Below are 23841 nucleotides of genomic sequence, written 5' to 3'. Positions count from 1 at the left end.
CCAGTCGATATGGGGGAGGTTGAAGTCTCCTAATATCAGTGAGTCGCTGTTATTAAGTGACTGCCTTAAAACGCTGTACATTTCAAAATCGGCATCGAGTGATTGCCCTGGAGGCCTGTAGGTGACAGATATATTTAAATTGACCTTTGCAATGTTTACTCGCATGCACAAATGTTCAACGTTACTGTCTCCTGGTGTTCTGTCAGTGGGTTGCAAATAGCTTTTGACAAAAAGGACGACACCACCACCTCTACAGTTTACACGATCTTTGTTGAAGAGTCTGTAGCCATCTATGTTGTATTCTGTACTTAAATCAATATTTGTGGTGTCGATAAATGTTTCTGTCATAGCAATTACGTCACAATTTTCTGTCAGAGCAAGACATCTCAGTTCATCAAACTTGTTTCTTAGGCTACACGCATTGAAACTAAGGACTCTTAGGTTATCTTGAGGCTTGGTAATAGAGGTGGTGGTACTTGTGGGTTCAAGGTTATGAGCTTGTTGTGATGCATGGTGTCTATTTACACGGGCGGGGTAGAGGAACGTGGCTGAGTCGTTTTTTGATCAGGTGTCATGTACTGCGTCGTTGAGGAGCCTTCTGAATCTGGCTGCCCCGACGGGGTCAGGTGTATTCCTTCCCTGTGGAAAAGTTTACTCTGGCCGTAGAAATTGTCCCAGGCATTAAAGAACTCAACGTCTGTAAGCAGTTGTTGAGGCTGAAGGCCTTGCTGAAGAAGTCGCTAGAAAGCCTACGTGGTAAACACGATGGTGCAGACTTGGGCGGTTAAGCTGCCACAAATATCTGGGCTTTTCTGGGTTGGGTCCAGGGCCCGCTGCTGTGATTGGCCAGGCAGGGGAATATTAGCTGCTGCCTGTGAACACAGGCCTAGGCACCCCAACAATGGGTTAGCGGCTGAGGCTGTCGCGCCTAATTGCCGAATCCCAAGTAACAGATCCCCCCAAGGTGCAGCAGGACTGCAATAAGCCAGGGAGAGATTGCCGCGAGTGCTAACAGTGACGATGCTGCTCGAACCCTTTTCTCAGCGCCCGGAGCACATCAATCGCGCGCATTTCACTCCCTGATGCAGACTGACTGCTACAAAGCCATGGGACATACCATAGTATGAGTATGGACAGAAGCACCTATGCAGTACTTTGTCGTTGCTTTTATGGCAGGCCATGATCGAAAGTTGGGTTTTCGGGTCCGTAGACTTAACCCACACATATCCGGGTGCCCCCGTGGCTCTATTAACCCGGATACAAGAGGGTTTACTGTACTGCAGCAGTTGAATAACTATAAACATCTGATATGTGGAAGAAATATGGCAGACAAGCTCATTATGCCGATGATCTGGAAGCAAGAAATGCAGTGTTTTGGGTGGAATTGCTGGCTCCGCCCACTGGCTATGCTCTGCCCCCCCTTGCTTCACCTCACAGTGAAGAGCGACCCGCTGAGGGCCACCATGTATTATTCCTCCAAGGTGCAACCAGGATCCATACGACAGACAGGTTGGCTCATGCGCGTGCTCGGGCTCAGTGTGTGACGTCATGTGACCCACGCACCTCATAGCCTGGCCACACTCCCCAGTCAGAAAACAGCCAACCATCTACTCTGATGTGTGACACAGTGCTCTATTTTTTTCAGCAGATATGCCTAGTAACTGCTCAGTGTATGGGTGTAACAATGCTGTACAAAAAACTGGAAATACTGTGCGGTATTTCAGATTTCCGAGGGAGGAATTGCTAAGAAAACAGTGGGTGACTTGTTGCCGCCATAAAGGCAACATAAACACAAAATATGCACTTGTCTGTTCTGAGCATTTCACACAATACGACTATGCAGGTGACATAAAACACAGGCTTCTTGGCACTGAAAAGCCAAAAAATAAATAACTCCTGAAGAAAGACGATGTCCCCTCTCTTTTGCTGCTGAAACAGCCTGTGTTTTATGTCATCTGCATAGTCGTTTTGTGTGAAATGCACAGAACAGACATGTGCATATTTTGTGTTTATGTTGCCTTTATGGCGGCAACAAGTCACCCACTGTTTTCTAATCTGAAATACGCACAGTACTGAAAGGATAAAACACTGTGTCACACATCAGAGTAGATGCTGACTGACATGACGTCTGACATCACACACTGACCCGAAGCGAGCGTGTGAGCCGACCTACATGTTATATGGATCCTGCGTGCAGCAAGGACACTCCCGGGACAAAAAAGGAGCAAAATAAGTGACTGGGGGCGGGCATATGTGCTCGCATAGAAGAGACTTTAGTTATATGTGTCCCTGGGACGGCCACTAAACACCCACGCTCCCCTTCCCGCCACAAAAATTCCTCCACTGCACAGCCTTGCACCCCCTAACACAACTCACAAATAACACAAACACACATACACACCCACTGGTGTAACACTGTCACAAAGGATGAGCCAAATGAAACAAAGCACTGTTTTAGATTCTTTACTTGAACAAAAATGTTAAACATACAGACCCACAGCACTTCCGGGCCTCAGTATCATTGCAGGTTCAGTAGGTAAACCCCCATGCTGGGTGGCAGCCTAGGCAAAGTCCTGTGTGGCCTCCAGCACCTCCCCACTGTAGGTCTCTGCCGAACACAAAGACCAAATCAAATCAGCCTGTTCATTTTGTGCCAGAATGAATACTAAGTGTGGAGGAATGAAGGTAAGTACTGTGGGTAACCAGTGAGAACCAATGTGTTGCTTTGTTGTGGTAGCCACTGCTGGGTGGAGGCAACTGAGGGAGATGGAATGCAAAGACAAAAGCAATTTGCCACCTGTTCTTTTTGTTTACATGTGCTGTTACATTATGCTGACATGTGCCATCAGAATGATGTTACATCCTCCACTCACAGCTACCACACATTCTGGGCATCCATATGACTTGTGCAGGGAGTGGAAATGTGTTTTGTCCCCTCCTATTCTTGGTCACAAGTTTCTTTGACTCTGGGGCCTGTTATTGTTGCCAATAATAAGTCTTGGATGCCTGAAGTCAAAGCATACACCATTGGACTTCATGAAGCTGGGCACCAAAAGAAGGAAACTGTTGATGAAGTTGGTGTTAGTGAGCATCCTGTGAGGTACTGGAGGAGGAGCTTCAAAGATGGTGGCAGTATTGATGTCTACAACCAAATCATATCCTGCAAAACCCACTCAAGGAAAAGCAAGGGAATAGGCTTTTTCATGAGAACTATTCAACTATCTTGAGTCTTGGGAGAAGTCTTCTTGGGTTTGCCAGGACACTGCCTGCATGCATCTGCACACCACTGCCATCTTGGAAGCACCTCATTCAGTTCTTCACAGAAGACTTAAGAACACCAACATACTCAATTATTTCCTTGGTTTGGTAAAAAGATTAATGAAATCCAATGATCTGTGCTATAGTTTTATGTGTCGAAGTCTAAATATTGCTAATAGTTACTATCTTAGAGGCCCCAGAGTAAATCAAACTATTGACCAAGGAGGTGAGGGAATGCTGGCTGAAAAGATATCAACTTATCATGCAAGCAACAAGAGCACTGAAGGTGCTTTTATGTGAATGAAAGTGCGATGCCACTAAAATGATGGCATAATCCACAGGTGCCAGTGAACAAATGGATGGGGTATTGTTTTGAATCGTTAAGGGGATACTCCGGAGTTTGGGTAAAAAAAAATTGACTTTTCAAAAACCTGATAGAAGTCTTCTTTAACCATATAGAAATCCATTAACACACTGCAAATGCCTCCCCAAAAAAATTATAAAGGCTGGTGACGGCACTAAGGCTACATAGGTGTAAGCAGGCTCACGATCCTCTATTTTAGAGTAAACTGTTACGCTTTTGTTATGGGTTATTATCATGCGTTTTCGTCTCTGCTTTCATTTGAAATACACAGAGCATGCATATGGCAACACTCAGAGATAGAGAGAGAAAAGAGATAGCTAAGCGGGGGAGGGAAAGGCAGACAGTTACTCGAGATGGAACACAGTAGTGTTCTCTCGAGATTCTTCTTGACCTCACATGAAGTTTGATTGTTGCAACAACAAGCCTGTGGTCAGCTGCAAAGAACTCAGCACTCTGGTAAACCCTGCATTTCTGAAGGATCCTCCAATGAGTATTTATGAGGATGTGGTCAATCTTCTTAGCTACCCCTCTGACATCGCTATACCAAGTCCAGCAGTGCAGCCCTGGTCTCTGGTACCAAGAACCCGTAATTCTCAACCTCCTGGATCTTGCAAAATTCAGGAGAGAGCTGTTGATTGATGTTCCTGGTACCAGAACCATGGGGACCAACATATAGCTCATAGCCAACCCCGTCAGTGGCAGTAGTAGCATTGAAGTCGCCCAAGACAATGAGTGTGTCCCGGTGTGGTGTCGTGAGACATCCCATCCTGAATACATATATGAATTTCGACATGGCTCCATGTCTTTTGTTGACTGCTTGTCGGGATCTGTCCCACCCAAGTTTATTTATATTATTATTAAAGAAAATGATGATGTATGTATATATATAACTAGGATATCAATAATTATTCTTGTGACCTGTTCTGCTTTGCATCACTTTTTAAGTCCTCCTTGGTACTTTTGTACACTTAGATGCTTCACTTAATTATTCTGTGATTGTAAAGACTGGATTCCGCAATGCGCAGTTCAGAATGGGATGTCTCACGACATGGGATGGCAGACGACACCACACCAGGGAGGGCACTGGGCCAATACGGAGTCAATTTTGGCATAGAACCTCTCCTCTTCTGTTTCACACATCTCGGTAGAAGCGTACACTGCAATAAGGGACATTAAGCCCAGTGTGCTTCAGCCTCACTCGCGTTATACGCTCATCAACTGGAGTAACCTCAACCACAAATGGCAGCAGTTGGCTGGATATGCCCATACTACCCCCTTGAGACGGAAACCAATGCTCATTCCGGATCAGTAGTAAGTGAACCCCCCCTCACTGATTTCGCTTCTTCGTTTTGGAGAGTATCACTATGTTCACCCTCAGCCTACTGAACTTATTTGATAGGTAAGGCAGTCAATCATCGTCCAAGAGGCTCTGGACGTTCCAGGAGCCCACACACAGAGCACTCCGAAAGTTAACCCCGGACCTGGTTTTGTGAGCGGGTGCAGCCTCTGCACCACCCTGGCCACCCCCAAAACAAAAAGAGGGACTAGGGGGCCCTTTCTCCTTCGAGGTGCAGGGGTCCCGTATGCTTTACTCTGCCCCCGTCACTGCCAGCAGGCTCCCTGGATGCGGATGCATCAGGGAAGCCTGCCACATGATCAGACCCCCCAACAAGACCGGATTGGGGTCAAGGCTTGCGCCCTGACCCTAACCTCTACTTTTTAACTTGTTTTTGGCGAGGATAATTTATTTTTTTATAGGGGGAGGGGGTGCAAACCCCTCCCACAACCAGCCCAGATCAGGGGCTGGACTGACTGTTCACCATAGGGCAGGGACACAGGACCCCTGGGAGGATGAATCCTCTGGTTACCCAATAAAGATGCCATAAGGATGCCAGATGAAACAGTGACATTACTTACTGTTCTCTTCTATCTTGTTTGGATCTGTCACGATGCAATTCTTGATGGTACACTTCTTCTCTACACTGGCAAGGATCAGGCTGTTCTCAATGACACATCTGAAGCAAACTGTCTTAGTTAGTGATAAAATACAAGCATACAAACCAAAATGAATGAATTAAAGTCATGAAAAGTAGATACAGTGCCTCCATGGGGTAGCGGTTAGCACACCTAGCAACACATCCATGGACCCTGGTTTGATCCTGGCCAGGGCACTCAGTGCTCAGCACCCAGCTGCTCATCATCCCATCTGGGCTGGTCAGTAAATGGGTACCAGGGAAGGCAAACTGTGGTAATCTGGATATCACATACCCTATATCCTGGGGCAATGGGTTCTTACCCACCATAGACTCTAGAGCAAAATAGACTAGAATGAGTAAAGAAGCAATGTGCAGCTTAGCATAAGCCTCCAACATACATACAGGGTAATCTTGAACATCAATTTATTTAGCAGATTTTTACAAGTATAAACTTTTAAGTTGACTTACTATTACAATTTATTTTACTGTACGATAGCCCAGTATTTACTCCAATGATATTCACACAAACCATCATGCACAAATTTTGGTAATAAATATTGTACTGCTGAAAATTTACAGAACTTTTTAAAGTTTAGGAGGCCAGCAGACCTTTGAAGGTGTCTTGGTGACCCCCCAGGTGCTGGTAACAACACTCACAATCCCCTGGAGACAGCCTTGTCTGAGCTGCAACCACCCAATCTTGATCAAGAATTGGGCTGGCTGCTAGCCGTGGGCAGCGACACAGAACCCAGAATAGAATAGAATCCCTAGACATTACTAAGTTGGAACTTTAGTACCCTCCCAGGTTTCACGCTTGCTTTCATCCTAAGGTATAGTGCTAAACTTGAGGATTGCAAAACTCAGGGTATAAAAAACACTGAAAAGGCGCTTATCTATTCTAGCCCATGGAGAAGCCGACATCTTTCCCAGACTTTACTCCCTTGTCATCTCAAAATGCATACCTTTAAATTGTTCGTTGTGTTGCAATTTTAGTGAACAAAAAACTGGGATACAAACTTTATTGAAAAGTATAAAAAAAAAGGAAGAAAAGAAAGAAAATCAATAACATTCATTGCCTCATTCTGGAGCATGGTCCGCTAGTGTGAAGCCTTCAAATTCGTTGCCCAAATCCTCTGGGGCTATATCATCATACTCAAACAGATCATCACTATCTATTACAGCAATAACAACAGCAGGTGGTGTGTCTTCTTGCTTGTCACAGTTACTGATGTACCATGTGATCAAGGCTTGTCGTCGGCTTTTCATTTGTGTTTGGTACATCTATTCATATTCATTTAATCCCTTCTGAACTACGTGAATGTATGTCTCACGTCAGTCAGAATTAAGGCGGTGTCACACTGGCCATTTTCCTCCAACCGTTGTGGCTACACGCAACCGCAGTTGCCCGTACGCCCAACTAGGAGCAAGTTGTCAGTTGTCCATACAGATGGCAAATGGTTGTGGGTACAAGCAACAGTATGGCTGTGTGTAAACAAACAGATGACGGTATGGCTGAGGCGTGAGGAGCAGTGGAAGATGGTCTACCAAGAGACTCGTAAAGTGGACTGGCAGAGCTGCTTTGTTTACTATTTAATTGACAAGATAAGAAAACAACCTGTGCTGTGGGACCAGAGGCATAAAAACTTCGCCAAGAACTTTAAAAATTTTAAGTGACTGGTCCGTGCTTTGTTTAAATTCTGGATACAGTCAACCGACCTTAGCCGTGTGTGACGCGAACCCGGAAAAGTTGGAGTTGCCATTTGCCTCTATCGTCAATGCGGTTGGAGGAAAAATCCAGTGTAATTAAGGCAGCATGCTTGATGGCGACGGTAGGAACACATGACCCATACATGTCATAGCAGCGCAAATCTCAGGGCGATAATGAGTGAAAGTTGGGATGGTAAGAATTTAGGAAATTAGGACTAATCGTGAAACTGTAGACAGAATTTCTTAATGAGGAATAAAAGCTGTAGTCCTGGAATCATCAGAGGATCAGACAGTATAGCCTCCAGGCAGTGAGTGTGTCTCTGGACTCTCCCCAAGGACAAATAATGCCAGACTCACCCTGAGACAAGTGTGACATGGTCCCCCAGGACACTGCCACTGAGACGCACCATTGGGTTGATGCGGCAGTGCTTCCCCACCACGCTGCCGCTGACGTTGGTCCTCTCACACACCACAGCCCCGGCACCCACTACGCTGTCTTCACTCACCTGCCAACATTACCATCAGGCATTACCCTGTGTGTTTGGAGGGGGGGGCATTTGTGTGCACTGACCAAATTGTATTACACACATCTTCATTACTTTCTCCATTCCATCTTGACACACTATATGCACCTCTTTTATATAGCTAATTTCCCCCACATGTTTTTGTGATTCCTGTGCTATACGGCCATAGTGTTAGTCTTCCCCATTCCCTACCCGTCCCCATCCCCATACGCGGGACTGGGGTATGGACAAGCCGCCCCGTCACCTTCCCATCCCCGGGACAGATATGAGGCACCAATCCGCACGTCATAATAATGTTGGCAGCACTTTCAAACCAATAATTACAGAAAACAAAATAAATAATGCATTTTTTACACACCATTGTATTCATATACATTATATATCATCAAACAAAACAATAATGTTGTGATCTACAAGTAAATAACAAGTAACGCGGGTAAGTTAATTTATGAGACAGGTTGGTATCCATGACTGGTCACACACACCTGGGCGGCCACACCGGGGTTGCCAGGTCGTGTCATTTATGGCATTTTTGTCTTAAATCAAGGTGGTCGCCAAGAAATGCTATTTTTTATGGTATATGTTAAGTATTCCCATAATAATGCCATATTTAGTCATCAATCTGCCGTCTTTTGCCATTCTTGGGGACAATTATAAATGAATTTTCAGGAATAACTGTACGTTTACAATCAAATGGAAACACCAGAGTCTTTACAAACTAAAAAATATATATTAACTTTAGCAAAGTTTGTGATATAATATCAGTCATACAAATATTCTGATACTTTTCAATATATGTCCTTCTATAATAACAAATAGAACACTATTTACTCATGAAATATACGAAGGAAAAGCCGAAGATGTCCTGCACTCTGCCCCGCGGAGTCAACACTTTTCCCACCCCATCCGCACCCTCACGGGGCAGCGTAAAACAACCCCAACCACATGGGGATGCTTTACACTACAGTTTATGGCCACGGGTAAGGGATGGGGATGGGATGGGAATGGGGAAGTCTAACACTATGGCCGACAGTCCACATACATGCGTCTGATGGGTTGGGAGGATAAAGCTGTTTCTTATACCCTTCTTTAACACCATGCTCACACTTCTTCCTTTCATAACTCCAGTGCACCTCCTACCTGTCTGTCCTCCACTGCTCTCTCCCTTACCTTACCCTCATTCCTCCAATACTTAAATAAAACCATTCCTAAGTACTTGTCTTAAATTACTCCCTCCATCTTCTCTTCCCCCAAACAAGATCTTACACTGTCATGCTGTGCCATAAGTCTGTATGACTTTGCATAATCAATGGTCTGCTCTCATAATTCCCCCTTGAAAAAGTTTAAATCGTAGGCAGGAGGAAATACAGACGGAGGAAGGCTGTTCCAGAATTAACCAGCATAAAGGATGAAAGAATGAAGATGCTGGTTAACACTTGCACAAGGAATTTGCATACCCTTTCAATCACCATTACCCTACTCTTGACTATATTTTCTTTCAACTTTCTCCTCTGACACACACTAACAACTCATCCCTAATCTTCTGCAGCATTACTTCAACACTGAGTCATGTTTATCCAATCCATATTCACAAGGGGAAAGACCTGCAGCTGATAGCTGTGAAAATGAATAGTGCAGACAGGTGATGCAAGATGCAACATTGCTGACCTACCTGAGCACGTTCATGGATCTCTGCGGAAGGATGTCTCAGCTGCCACTCAGAATTGGGGTAGACCTGCTCAAATATTTCATGAATCTGTGAAAATAAACAGAAGGTTACGCTGTTGTATAATAAGGGAACATAATAATTTTTAAATGAGTCTATCTGAAATAATTGTGATGTTTGTTATGTTTTGCTCTTTGTTGTATTCATTTTAATTAGCACTTTCGCGCACATGGACGTGACATACACATCAGTATAATTGGTCAAAAAGCACGACTTAAGATTGACGCGACTATCGCGTCACTGATACAAAAAAATTCACCAAAAATTCTGTAATTCTCATTGACGCATGATACTTGGTCTGTAGACAGGCTAGCGCATGTCAGTTTGAGGTAAGCTGATAGACCCTTCTTGCCGGGGAGTTTTCCTGGGTGACTGGTGAAAATCTCTTCAGTTGAGTCTCTCTAGCGGTCGCGGACAGGTTAGTGTGTGGCGGGGGGCAGGGTTACCAAAGATTTTTTTCTTTCAAGCCTAACTCGTCAACTATACGTCATGTAAGAAATCTGAAACTACCATTGTATAGGTAATGATCTGTTCTTTAAGATGAAACCATAAAAAAACTATAACAGTTATGGAGATATGTGGAAAAAAGTGAACATTTTTTTTTAAATCTAGTTTTTCCTTTTTTTTTTCAAATTTATGACCGTTATAATTTGTGTATCAATATTCCATTTGTTGCGCTAATTAGCTCATAAATGTCTGCTTCTTTTGTTATAGAAAACAATTTGTTATATTTTTACTCCTTCTAGGTGAAAATGTGAGTTTTTTATTTCAGAAATTGGTTCACATCACTTCAACTCACGATATCTCGGTAAAATATAAAACAAACATTATTTTCTTTTTTCTTTCCATATGAAAGAGCTTACAATTTACAATGGAACGCATGTAGTTTCATAAAAATGAACCGAGCAAAAGTTTTGAAAAAATTTATACCACCCGCTCAAGGTACCAAAATCAGGCCTCCCAATAGCCAGTTAGGTGTGCATTTTGGACGAGAAAATCAGATGGGAGGGTGTGCGCGAAAGTGTTAATATAGCTGAATCATATTTGTTGGCTAAAACCAAGAACTAAATTTCTAGATCTTGAATGTGTCTGTGCAATGTTGCATTATTACTCTCACAGGTACTTAAACTTGATGGAAAGTTAGCTTCATATGTGGTGCTTTGATAAGAATTACCTTATGAAACAAAAAAAAAGTAGATAGTTCTGAAGAGATCCTGTTTTCAACTACAGCTTTCCCTGCCAAATTAGATTTCTTAACCTTTAACTGCTAAATGCTCGCATTGAGTGTGCAGGACACTTGGACCATGCTGCTACATGCTTGTGGTGAGTCACAATCAGTTTTGTATCTCCTGTTCACAATTCATGTTTCAGTACTATTCCACACTCCATTGTAGCTTTTCACATCATATGGTGAGCTGTCCTTGCCCCCACCCCAACCTCCTACACATCATGGGAAGGCATTGGCTGAGTGGTCAGTGTGATGGTGTGGCGTTCAAGAAGGCGCAGGTTTGAAGTCCACCCACCGTGACAAACAAGATGGCAATTTTTCAATCATTGCCGACTGGCCTAAGACTACCAACATGCTGTCCTGAAAACCATCTATCAACCCGGACTCTGGATTCTCTCAAAAAGAGGATCAAAGATAAGCTCTAGGGGGCAGCATGAGCCAAGCAAGATGGTGCCACTATAAACACTTGCCAATGAAACAATGAGCTGGGGCCATCCACCAGGCATGAATAGGCTGCCCTTCAAGTGTCACCAGAATGCAGTGAGTTGAGCCATGCCTAGTTATTTGAGGAAACCTTCAAGTGATAGCGAGAATAATATACAGTAGAACATCGTTTATCCGGCACGAGTGGGAGGGGAAACTTGTGCCGAATAAGCCGTTTTGCTGTTCTTTTGAGACTTACTTCTGTAGAATTGCCATAACTACCTTTTTTTTTCTTTTTCTATGTCCAGGCCCATTGAGCTGGTAGGCTTTCTTGGTTGGGCCTGGTGGTTGGCTGAAGCCAATGAACCCTATATTATGGAACGGACACTTGCTCCAGCCTTGTCATTAAGCCGCGAATTTTGGAAAATCAACTGCTTTGGTGCGAATCGCCATAACTCCCTTATTTCTGGGACTACAAAAAATTTTGGGGTATCAATCGATGGCAAAATGAAAGGGCTTTATTTTTTTAATTAGCAACCAAGCTCGAAAACCGACTTGAAAGGGTCAAAAATTTAATAAATCGGCGAAAAGCGACTCGGAAAAAAAAAATTTGAGTTCCCAACCTTGAAATCCGCTCATTTTTTCAGAATTTCAAAAAACTTACTTAACAAATAATTTAGCCCTGCCAATGTGGTTTCCAGTATGGTGCATAATATTTCCCTACTCCCAGTAGTTTCGTCACTAGAGCTCAAACCATAAACCCTGTTGAGAGCGATTTTGACGAACTCCAGACACTTTACCATTTTCATCTAGTGTGGCCTTACTATTGCCTCTAGAAGGCTGTACTTTGGCATGTAGTCCCTCTTGGCAATGCAGTTTGACCGGTTCGAAGGATTTTTTGATTGCTCGATTTCAAGTTCGTTGTCGAGCCGTCACAAAATAGCCTGTTTTTCGGCCCTTATGCTGCGATTAAGACATGTCCTAGTTTTTTGCTTATAACTTTTTTATTTATTTAATGCTTTCCATTGTTTTTTCTGATTATCAATCTATATTAAAAGAGCTTTCATTTGCCACCAAGCACGCCTTCCTAGCTTCAGCAGTTTTCGCTCGAGCTCGACCATAAGTCGCGACGAACATTCCCCGAATCTGTCTCATTTCACGCGCCGCGACGAAAAACCTTCCTGACGCCACAAAAATTAATATATCTGCATAAAAAATCATATATGAACACTTCAATATGTTGACTATCTTGTTTTTTGTTTTTTTTAACAATAAAGGAGGCAGCTCAAGGGCACACACACACACACAAAAAATAATAATAATAATAAAATAATAAAAAAAAGCCCACTACTCGCTGCTCCCAAAAAAGAATTAAAAGAGGTGGCCGAAAGAAAGATCAATTTCGGGAGGAGAGGTGTCCTGATACCCTCCTCTTGAAAGAGTTCAAGTCGTAGGCAGGAGGAAATACAGATGAAGGAAGATTGTTCCAGAGTTTACCAGCGTGAGGGATGAAAGAGTGAAGATGCTGGTTAACTCTTGCATAAGGGGTTTGGACAGTGTAGGGATGAGCATGAGTAGAAAGTCGTGTGCAGCGGGGCTGCAGGAGGGGGGGAGGCATGCAGTTAGCAAGTTCAGAAGAGCAGTCAGCGTGGAAATATCGATAGAAGATAGAAAGAGAAGCAACATCGCGGCAGAATTTAAGAGGTACAAGACTATCAGTAGGAGGAGGAGAGCTGATGAGACGAAGAGCCTTAGACTCCACTCTGTCCAGAAGAGCTGTGTGAGTGGAGCCCTCCCACACGTGAGATGCATACTCCATACGAGGGCGGACAATGCCCCTGTATATGGATAGCAACTGCGCGGGGAAGAAGAACTGGCGGAGACGCTACAGAACGCCCAACCTCGAGGAAGCTGATTTAGCAAGAGAGGAGATATGAAGTTTCCAGTTGAGATTTTGAGTTAAGGATAGACCGAGGATGTTTAGTGTTGAAGAAGGTGACAGCTGAGTGTTGTTGAAGAATAGGGGATAGGTGTTTGGAAGATTGTGTCGAGTTGATAGGTGGAGAAATTGAGTTTTTGAGGCATTGAAGGACACAAGGTTCCTTCTGCCCCAATCGGAAATGATAGCAATGTCTGAGGTTAAGCATTCTGCAGCCTCCAGTCTGGAGTCATGTACTTCCTGTTGTGATGGCCTTCTATTGAAAGAAGTTGAATAATGCAGAGTGGAGTCGTCGGCGTATGAGTGGACAGGACAGCTTGTTATGGAAAGAAGTTCATTGATGAATAACAGGAAGAGAGTGGGTGATAGGACAGAGCCCTGTGGAACACGTACCACTGTTGATAGGTTTAGGGGAAGAGCAGTGACCGTCTACCACTGCAGAGATAGAACGGCCGGAAAGGAAACTGGAGATAAAGGAACAGAGAGAGGGATAGAATCCGGAAGAGGGCAGTTTAGAAAGCAAAGACTGATGACAGACTCTATCGAAGGCTTTCGATATGTCTAGCGCAACAGAGAAAGTTTCACTGAAACGGCTAAGAGAGGATGACCAAGAGTCACTTAAGAGAGCAAGAAGATCGCCAGTAGAACGCCCCTTGCGGAATCCATACTGGCGATCAGATAGAAGGTTAGAAGTGGAAAGGTGCTTTTGAATCTTACGGTTAAGGATTGATTCAAAAGCTTTAGATAGACAGGAAAGTAAAGCTATAGGACGGTAGTTTGAGGGATTGGAGCGATCACCCTTCTTAGGCACAGGCTGTACAAAGGCATACTTCCACCAGGAAGGAAAGATAGATGTTGATAGGCAGAGACGAAAGAGTTTGACCAGGCAGGGTGTCAGCACAGAAGCACAGTTTTTAAGGACAACAGGAGGCACTCCATCAGGTCCATAAGCCTTCTGAGAGTTGAGGCCAGAGAGGGCATAGAAAACATCATTTGGAAGAATCTTAATAACAGGCATAAAGGTGTCAGAGGGGGGATGAGTAGGAGGAATATGCCCAGAATCGTCCAAGGTGGAGTTCTTACAGAAAGTTTGAGCGAAGAGTTCAGCCTTAGAGACAGATGAGACGGCAGTGCTGCAGTCAGGGTTAAGGAGAGGAGGGAAAGAGGAATAAGTGAAATTGGAGGAGATATTTTTGGCTAGATGCCAGAAGTCACGGGAAGAATTAGAAGAAGCAAGATGTTGACATTTTCTATTAATAAAAGAAGTTTTGGTAAGTCGGAGAATAGATTTGGCACGATTCCGGGCTGAAATGTAAAGGTCAAAGTTAGTGGGAGTTTGAAGGCTCGGGAACCTTTTTGTGAGCTGCCTCTCTATCTTTAATAGCACGAGAACAAGCGTGATTAAACCAAGGCTTTTTAGCATGAGGAGTAGAGAAATGTTATAGTAATTGTAGTATATCAATGTATTATTATTATTATTATTATTATTATTATTATTATTATTATTATTATTATTTAATATCACCACGAATTAGGGATGCAAATATCAATGGAAAAAACCCACGACAGATAGATCACGCCACCTTGTAGGAATATCATCTGTCAGTGTTTACCGTCTTGGTATGTGTAACAAAGCTTTCGTCAAACTTAAAGGTCACCTTGACATACGTGACCAATGGTAACTTCATTATTTTCCAATCTGTAATTCGTCACTCCTTCCAGAGAGCTCAACCGACACACACCTATTGTCTCAGCTCTCTCACCAACGCTAAGCTGTATCTTTGGTTAAGAATACATTTCTTCTAAGGCAGCAAGTGTTTTCCTCATGCCCAGAGCTCCGCGCAACCAAGCCTTGCACCGCTACAGAAAGTACGTGGAATGTATGCCTCCATTCCAGAGACAATCACCTCTGTGATGCGCTGAGCACACACAGAGGGGTCTCTCTCCTGGAAGCAGTAAGCATTCCACGGGAAATCAGAAAAGTACATCCTAAGGTCGTCCCACCGAGCTGAAGCAAAATGCCAGAAGCATCGCCTCTTCGGCGGGTCCAGAGGATGTACAGGAGCGATAGGACAGGATACAGAAATAAGGTTATGATCGGGGGAGCCCAACGGAGAGAACAGTTTGACAGAGTAAGCAGAAGGATAAGAGGTAAGGAAGAAGTCTAGAATGTTGGGCCTGTCTCCAAGACGGTCGGGAATATGAGTAGGGTGCTGAACCAGCTGCTCTAGGTCGTTGAGGAGAGCAAAGTTGTAGGCTTGTTCACCAGGCTGGTCAGTGAAGGAGGATGAAAGCCAAAGCTGGTGGTGAACATTGAAATCTCCCAAAATGGAGATTTCAGCAAAGGGAGAGTGAGTCAAGATGTGCTCCACTTTAGAATTCAAATAGTCAAAGAATTTTACATAGTTAGTAGAGTTAGGCGAGAGATAAACAGCACATATGTATTTAGTAATAGAATGACAATGAAGTCTTAGCCAGATGGTGGAAAATTGAGAAGAGTCAAGGTCGTGGGCACAAGAGCAAGTGATGTCGTTGCGCACGTAGGCGCAACATCCAGCTTTGGATTGAAATTTAGGAGAGATAGTAGGAGGGAACAGAATATAGATTGCTGTCAATAGCCTCAGAAACCTGTGTTTTGGTGAGGAAGAGAAGGTGGGGTTTAGAGGAGGAGAGATGGTGTTCCACAGGATGAAAATTAGAATGAAGACCGCGAATGTTGCAGAAATTGATAAGGAGGAGGTTCGAGGAGTTATCAGGACACCTCTCAAGTCGGCAGCCAAAAGGGGAGTCCTCCCTGGGGGAATTTATGGTCCCCCCCCCAGGCGGGGACTCCGAGGCGGTGTTTTCATTAGCCATTTTGAATTTTGGGAAAAGGTGTGTGTGTTGTGTGAATGTAGTGTGGTGTAGAAAGAGAGAGGAACTGTCTTTTGAGAGCATGCTGAACTGCTCTCTGGTGTTGATGAGACAAAAGGGAAACGGTTAGTGAGGACATGGGAAGGGTCTTTGAAGGGCTTCAGCACCCTCCTCGCTTCCCATATATCCTCACCGGGAGTAGCTCACGCCCGTTCGGTAGGTGTCTTCCTACCTACTCCTACTACTATTAAAACCATTTTAAGATATCTATATAAAAAGTTACTATTTTTATATTTACTATTTTTATATAATCATTTCACTATATATCTATATATCTCTATCTATACATCTATATATCTCTCTCTCTCTCACACACACACACGGCCCATCTCCAGACCTCCAGGAGAACGTCCTTTCAACCTTGTACTCCGTGAAATCTGTGCATATTGCCGGTAAATCAGTGGGATATTTTCCATGAACTTACGTCTGTGTCCTTCATTTCCCTCTCCTCCATTTTCCTCCACAAATCTATTTCTTTATCACAACTAACATAAGGAAACACAATTCAGCAGATACACATCATCTACGCATAACACAAATTTCTCTATACAATATTCATCCATATCTCATAAATATCAAATAATTTGTTTCTTTATGTGAACCATTTAATTTTGCATATTTTCATATATAATACATGATGAATATGTTGAATTTATGGCTTAAAACTTGTTATATTCAGTAGCGACATCTCAAATTTGACGCGCGCAGCCAGTCCGGATACAATGCAGGGTGCTTGTTTTGCCTGGCCCAAGTGAAAAGGTTAAGAGCATCAATAGGTGCATACACAATCATCTCAGTTATTATACTGACACTGGTAGGGTACTGTTTGAGCTTGAGTGGACCAATTCTTCTGGAGGTGAATTTATTTTGGAGTAGGCCGAGTAGCACATGTAAACACAGGAAGGCGCATGTGCAGTAGGGGTGGGGGGGGTGGGGGGGACCAGGTGGGACTGATCAGCCCACCACACTGGATCTTCAATCAACCCTAACTTCAACGACTTCAGCCAAGAGGAGCACCGGGGGGCAGCAATGGCCAATCAAGTCCTACATCATGGCAACCACTATAAATAAAATTAGTCTGCACCACTAATGGGCTGGGGCTGTTCATAAGGCCCCTCAAGAAAGCCTACCGGCAATGCAGTTAGCACGTAAAAAATAAATAAATAAATAAATATATAAGTAAAAAGTAAGAATTTTTGTAAATTTGGGCTCCAGATCCATGCCATTGTTTTGAATGCTGGATAAACAAGGTTCTACTGCACTATTTTATAGTGGTTTTGTTGTTGTTTGTTTGTGTCAGGTTGTGGCACTGGTAGGCTTTCTTGATGGGGCTTGACAGTTGGCCTCAATCTGTTAAGGTGCAGGCCAGTGTTTATAGTGGTGCCATCTTGCTTGGCTCATGCTGCCCCCCAGAGGTCTTTTTTGATCTTCTATTTTAGAAAAGAAAACCTAGAGTCCAGGTTGATAGGTGATCTTCAGGACAATATGTGGGTAGTTTTAGGCCACTCGGTGGTGACTGAAAAATCCCAACTTGTGGCGGCAGGCTACACGAACCTGTGTCCTCCTGGACGCCTGGGTGCCCGCACACTAACCACTCAGCCACTGCCTTCCCAAAATGCATAATGCTATAATACATTTTATTTAGATACGATGGTAAAATATAGTCTTTCATATGAAGAATTTTGTATCTCGTTTACTCAATCAGTATGGGAGAGCGGTGATGATCCAGCCACTTTTGAAAAAAATATTTTTAGAAAAAAAGTTAGTGTAATTTTGTTGATCTCAAAATGTTCCTTCATCCTTTGGCTTTTTAGATTGTTGATATGACACCCATAGCGATTTCCAGTTTTCAGATGTAGATGATGAAACAAGTTTCTAAATCGTCCGAACCCTCCCTTCCCGTGGTGATGGTTCGGCCAGGGAGGTGGGATAGTATGGACACTTGTATTACTCAGCATAATGTTAATATAAGTTAAGTTTGACTGGCTATCAAACAAGAATATATCTGTCACAAGACATTTGTATAAGCACAAAAGTATCCTTTCAACATTTAAAGGAAAAAAATAAATTAAAAGAAGATCTAAAAGAAATATCTCAAGAATTTTGACATTATGGCTTCCTTCTCTTCTCACCAGCATAATATATGAATATAAATCAACCAAATTACCGTATTTCCCACCATATAAGATGCACCAGAGTATAAGACGCACCTATAATTTGGCAAGATATATTTAGAAAAAAAAATCCACATTTTCCCTGAACTTAATGTATATGCAGTTTTACATTTGGCCACATTACTTATGATTATGACTATGATACCTTATGTTGCTTTGTGCCCTTCTCTATCTTCAAAGTGTTCCACTGTTGAATGAAGAATTACAGTGCTCTTGCCCTGAGCAGATGTGACTTTGAAATGGTATACAAAAGGGTTAGTTGATAGATTCACTCACTGTGCAGTGTGCAAGTGGTAACTTTCGCCGAGCTACTGAGGGAGCTAATCACACGGAGATGCTACATTTGATGGGCAATCTTAGTCTTGATCTTGACTTTCAGGGACCGTATATCTACTTTCAAGTAAAAATAGATGTTGATTAATTTCTGTCAATCATATTATGCTTTAATAATATAAAGTACCCTTCCGAGTTTCGCGCTTGCTTCGTTCCACGGGTATAGCGTAAACTCACGGATTGTGAAACTCGTGGTATTGAATTTTTTTTTTAACAGCAAAGGAGACAGAGCAAGGGATTAAAAAAAAAAGAAAACAATAATGAAAAAAAAAGCCCACTGCTCACTGCCTCTAAAAAGATTGGAGAGGAGTGGCAGAAAGAGAAGTCAATTTCGGGAGGAGAGGTGTCCTGATACCCTCCTCTTGAAAGAGTTCAAGTCGTAGGCAGGAGGAAATACAGATGAAGGAAGATTGTTCCAGAGTTTACCAGTGTAAGGGATGAAAGAATGAAGATGCTGGTTAACTCTTGCATAAGGGGTTTGAACAGTATAGGGATGAGCTTGAGTAGAAAGTCGTGTGTGGCGAGGCCGTGGGAGGGGGGGAGGCATGCAGTTAGCAAGTTCAGAAGAGCAGTCAGCATGATTAAATCGATAGAAGATAGAGAGGTAACATGGCGGCAGAATTTAAGAGGTAGAAGACTATCAGTAAGAGGAGGAGCTGACGAGACGAAGAGCCTTAGACTCCACTCTGTCCAGAAGACAGAGACCGCGAGTTATGACAAGAATCGACATTTTGTCTACTTATGAGAGCTTATGAGCACTTTATAAATACAGCTCCTGAGCACATGCCAGGTCCTTCAGCCTTTCGAGATGGAACACGGTAGCGTTGCATCTCGAGATTCTTCTTGACCTCACATGAAGCTTGAGTGTTGCAACAACAAGCCTGTGGTCAGTTGCAAAGACCTCAGCATTCCAGTAAACCCTGCATTTCTGAAGGATCCTCCAATGAGTACTTACAAGGATGTGGTCAATCTCCCTCTGACATCGCTATACCAAGTCCAGCAGTGCAGCCCTGGTCTCTGGTACCAAGAACCCGTAATTCTCAACCTCCTGGATCTTGCAAAATTCAGGAGGAGAGAGCTGTTGATGTTCCTGGTACCAGAACCATGGGGACCAACATATAGCTCATAGCCAACCCCGTCAGTGGCAGTAGTAGCATTGAAGTCACCCAGGACAATGAGTGTGCCCCGGGGAGGGCACTGGTCTAATACGGAGTCAAGTTTGGCGTAGAACATCTGAGGAGGAGCGTACACTGCAACAAGAGACATGAAGCCCAGTGTGTGCTTCAGCCTCACTCGCATTATACACTCATCAACAGAAGCAACCTCAACCAAAAATGGCAGCAGTCGACTGGAGATGCCCATAACTACAGTACCCCCTTGACATGGAAGCCATTGCTCATGCCGGACCAGTAGAAGGTGTACCCCCCCTTACTGATCTCGCCACTGCCAGGCCTCCTCATCTCAGAGAGTGCCACTATGTCCACCCTCAGCCTCCTGAGCTCATCTGATAGGTAGGGCAGTCGATCATCGTCTGAGAGGCTCCAGACGTTACAGAATAACCCCGGGCCTGGTTCCGCAGACGGGCGCAGCCTCTGCACCACCCCAGCCACCCCTAAAACAAAAAGAGGGGCTAGGGGGCCTAGGGGTATCTGGCCTCCTAAATATAGCCTACCAGGCCCTAATGGGAAAAAAAAAAACTTAGGATCACTTATTGTAAGCCTGTGGTACGGTACGGTTCGGAAGTTTGCTAAATTTTCTGTACCTATATCATACTGTGCCGTACATTAGGAAAATATCGTATCATGATTTCGTACCATACTTTTTATCAAAATTACAACTGTACCACACCATATTCCGTACCGTACCATACCATAGTGCCAGCCTTGAGTGTGGTTGCTCCTACCCCCCCGCCGTTTTCCATCCATACGGACAACTGACAACTTGCTCCCAGTTGGGCGCACGGGCAACAGCGGTTGTAAGGTTGGAGGAAAACACACAGTGTGACACTGCCTTAACCCGTAAAGTGTTTAGTACGTATATATACGTTCGGGAGGGAAAGTGTTTAGTACGTATATATACGATCATCGTTTTCTTTTACTTCATGGCACCTAAACCTGTAGAAATGGTTCAAGATGTCTTTTCTATGCCTAAATATGATTTTGAAAGCTCACTCTCATTTTTATTGTATTGCTGTGGTCTATTACATAGAATGTATCCATGACCACGAATGATTTATTGAAAAAATAGGTATATTTATAAAAATATGTCAGTGGTGTCATAATTACTTATCAATATACTCAAAATACTGTTCAGTAGATCAGCTATTTTTATATCATTCCAACTTGAATAGCAATTTCAATATATTTTGTGTTCATGCGTACAGTCATCGTCGGTTGTGTTGGCAGCCCTGGGGCGTGAGGCGCCGGGTTGGCGGGTTGGCCCAGCAATGAGTCATGATAGCCAGACACGCTGCTACACCCTCGCTGTTAGCACGTGTTGTCCTGTGCAGTGCAGTGTTAGCTATACAGGCAGCCTCGTTGGGCCCAACAGGGTTGTTGCTGTCTGTTTCTCCTTTGTATTCCTGGCTCTGCACCTGAGTCAGCAGTGTCACAGCCATACAGTTTTCGATGGGAGATGATACCGTCCAGAGGTACTACACACTTACCTCTTAGATATACTGTAAAATTGGGATGTTATGTAAATTGTACAGTAGCAGAGCAATACCAAATTGGTCGGCAGCAAATGCAAAGACGGAAGCTACGTAGTAAATGGGAAAATGTTTGGGGTATGTGATCAGCTGGCGAGGCCGGGCGGGCTGTGGTATGCAGGAGTACCAACATAAAAAACATAAAATTCGTATAATGGGTTATTTGGGCAGCTGTGTGTAATTTTTGTTGTTGGTGTTACAAAACATGTTATGCTTGTGCAATGAAGGGATAATATTGTGCTACTTATATACACATAGAGAAAATATAGTCTGTACGAGCGTGATAAATTTGGTACTATGATATGACTATAGAAAGGCTAGACAAACAATCCTCAGATATATTTTACAAGAAACTCAAACTAAACAATATATAGTCATGGAAGAAGCATTCACAGTGTGTCGGAAATAATAAATAAGAAGCGGAAGTTACATAGTACTGTTCTACATGTTTCGTCTTACGCACCACCACTGGAGTATTGGTGCTACGCGTGAAAGGACTCACAGAAAACGACAGCTTACAGGGAACACACATATATCGCATTTATATCGTTCAAATCAGCTATTTTTTTTCAATTTTATAAGACAATAATATTATTTGGCCAAAATCCAACCCCACATGACCTGTTTCACTCCTATAAAGCAACACTGTACAGGTTAAGGAATCGCGCATGACGCCGACGGTAGGTTAATGTGACCTGTACATGTCAAAGCAGCGTGAAACTCGGGGCGATAATGCGCGAAAGTCGGGTTGGTAAGAATTTAAAATTGAGCGCGAAACTTGAGGATCGTGAAACTCGGATAGCGCAAAACTCGGGAGGGTACTGTAGTAATTTTTATAATGAGAAATAAAAATGTGTTTACAGTAAAAAATTTAGTCATCCACGGATATCTATTCTTTCGAACATGGATCATAGAAACGTCAGCTGACCAGACTGCAGCACAGCAGAAATTCCTCCAGACTAATCCGCCCAAGTCTGTCCCACGTTCGCCGAGCCGAGTCATGTCAGGCAGCAACCTGCTCCACCATAATTATTCCGTGTAATAGCCGCTTTACCCATCACCGCCAAGGTACCCGGCACACTGGTAACTGGCGTGCCGTGGCAGTGTTGTGTTTAGTGTTCACGCCGCACCTCGGCTCCCACGTGTGGTGCATCTTCTTCTTCTTGTGACCTGTACGTTTATTGCTTCACGTGTCCTCCTCCTCTCTTGTTTATTCATAATTTCCTTTTCTACTACATCACACCATTCATTCTTTAAATCAATTAAATTTTGTACCTTCGACATATACTGCACAGGGGTAACATTTTGGCATTTTCTGAGTGAAAATTTTGGCATTTTCTGAGTGAAAAAGGTTTGTGTTACACGCTGCAAAATATGTTATATATCTTTCTAGGGACACCTGGGAACTATTGTGTCAAACGGAGGTGTTTTGAGTGTTAGTTTTGTACCAGTAACAATAACCCCTATCCCTACCAAAACCAAACCATCAGGGTATAAGACGCAAGGTGATTTTTCAAATCTTCTTTTTTTAAAAAAAGTGCATCTTCTATGGCAGGAAATACGGTAATCTTTTTTTTATAACTGTTGCAACACCTGTAGTGTTAAAATTGATATTAATAAAAATCACGAAAAAATCAACTGTCAGAATCATCATGACTCTATAAAAAATAAATGAGTAGTCACACTCCTGTTCTAGCACAAGAGCTGGGTGTTCACGTTCTATGGCAATATCTTCACCGTGCATCGCTGCGTCACCACAATAATGTACATTTCACTACTTGTCATATTCTTGAAGTGAGAGCTTACGATACACCCTGAAAATATTACATACAATGCAAAAAACATAAAATCAGACTTGCATCGAAAAGAACAGCTCTGAGGGCATGGTTGCCCCATGTGGGCCAGGGCAACAAAGTTTTGCACATTCACACAAAATCATATGGCACTCAGTCCCATATGTTTTACAACAAATGCAATGTCCTCACCATCCCACTGTCCAAATCATCACCGCTCTCCCCTACATAAAAATTGCAATGATAATAAGCTAGTCAAATAGTATATCCCTTCTTCTTTCTAATGATATGCTTGATTATTTGCTACAATGCATAGTTACGGTGATGTGGAGGTGGAAGGAGACCTGCTGGTTTACTTGACTGGGTATGCATTGTGGTATCAGTGCATCTGACTGACTGAGCACTTAACCCCTAAAGAACAAGTGACCCACATGCAGAAATATTGGCAGGTTCCGTAAAAGGATGAGTGTCCCGCGTGTGAAAGCCTCCGTTTTCTTTTCTTCCCTTGTTTCCTCATGACCCTCGTTTTTGTTCCACATCTGAAATACACTAAACAATTAGGGGAGGCGGTGGCTGAACAGATAGCAAGACGGCCCCACGTTCAGGAGGACGTGAGTTCAATCCCCGATCAGTGCCACCAAGCTGGGATTTTTCAGCCGCCACCGAGTGGCTTAAAACTACCCACATGCTTGGCCGTGTCCGGTGACAATGAATGGGATGCAAACAACCAACAGCTCTCATTGTTAGATTCTGACTTTTCTGACAATGGTATTTTG

At 43.4% G+C, this 23841-nt stretch overlaps 1 protein-coding gene across 1 annotated transcript in view; it reads right to left on the bottom strand.

The window, feature by feature from the left end:
• Positions 1-2449: 2449 nt before the first annotated feature.
• Positions 2450-23841, bottom strand: part of LOC126981685 (translation initiation factor eIF-2B subunit gamma-like) — a 48420-nt gene continuing 27028 nt past the window's right edge. The window contains exons 7-10 of the mRNA XM_050833107.1: positions 9502-9585; positions 7663-7811; positions 5540-5637; positions 2450-2608 (exon numbers count right to left, since the gene is read on the bottom strand). Coding sequence (XP_050689064.1) covers positions 2562-2608; positions 5540-5637; positions 7663-7811; positions 9502-9585 — 378 coding nt within the window. The 3' untranslated portion in view covers positions 2450-2561. The remainder of the gene's footprint in view (positions 2609-5539; positions 5638-7662; positions 7812-9501; positions 9586-23841) is intronic.

This window comes from Eriocheir sinensis, chromosome 49 (genome assembly GCF_024679095.1).
Source record: "Eriocheir sinensis breed Jianghai 21 chromosome 49, ASM2467909v1, whole genome shotgun sequence".
Lineage (NCBI taxonomy): Eukaryota > Metazoa > Arthropoda > Malacostraca > Decapoda > Varunidae > Eriocheir > Eriocheir sinensis.
This window is presented reverse-complemented; position numbering and strand designations above follow the sequence as displayed.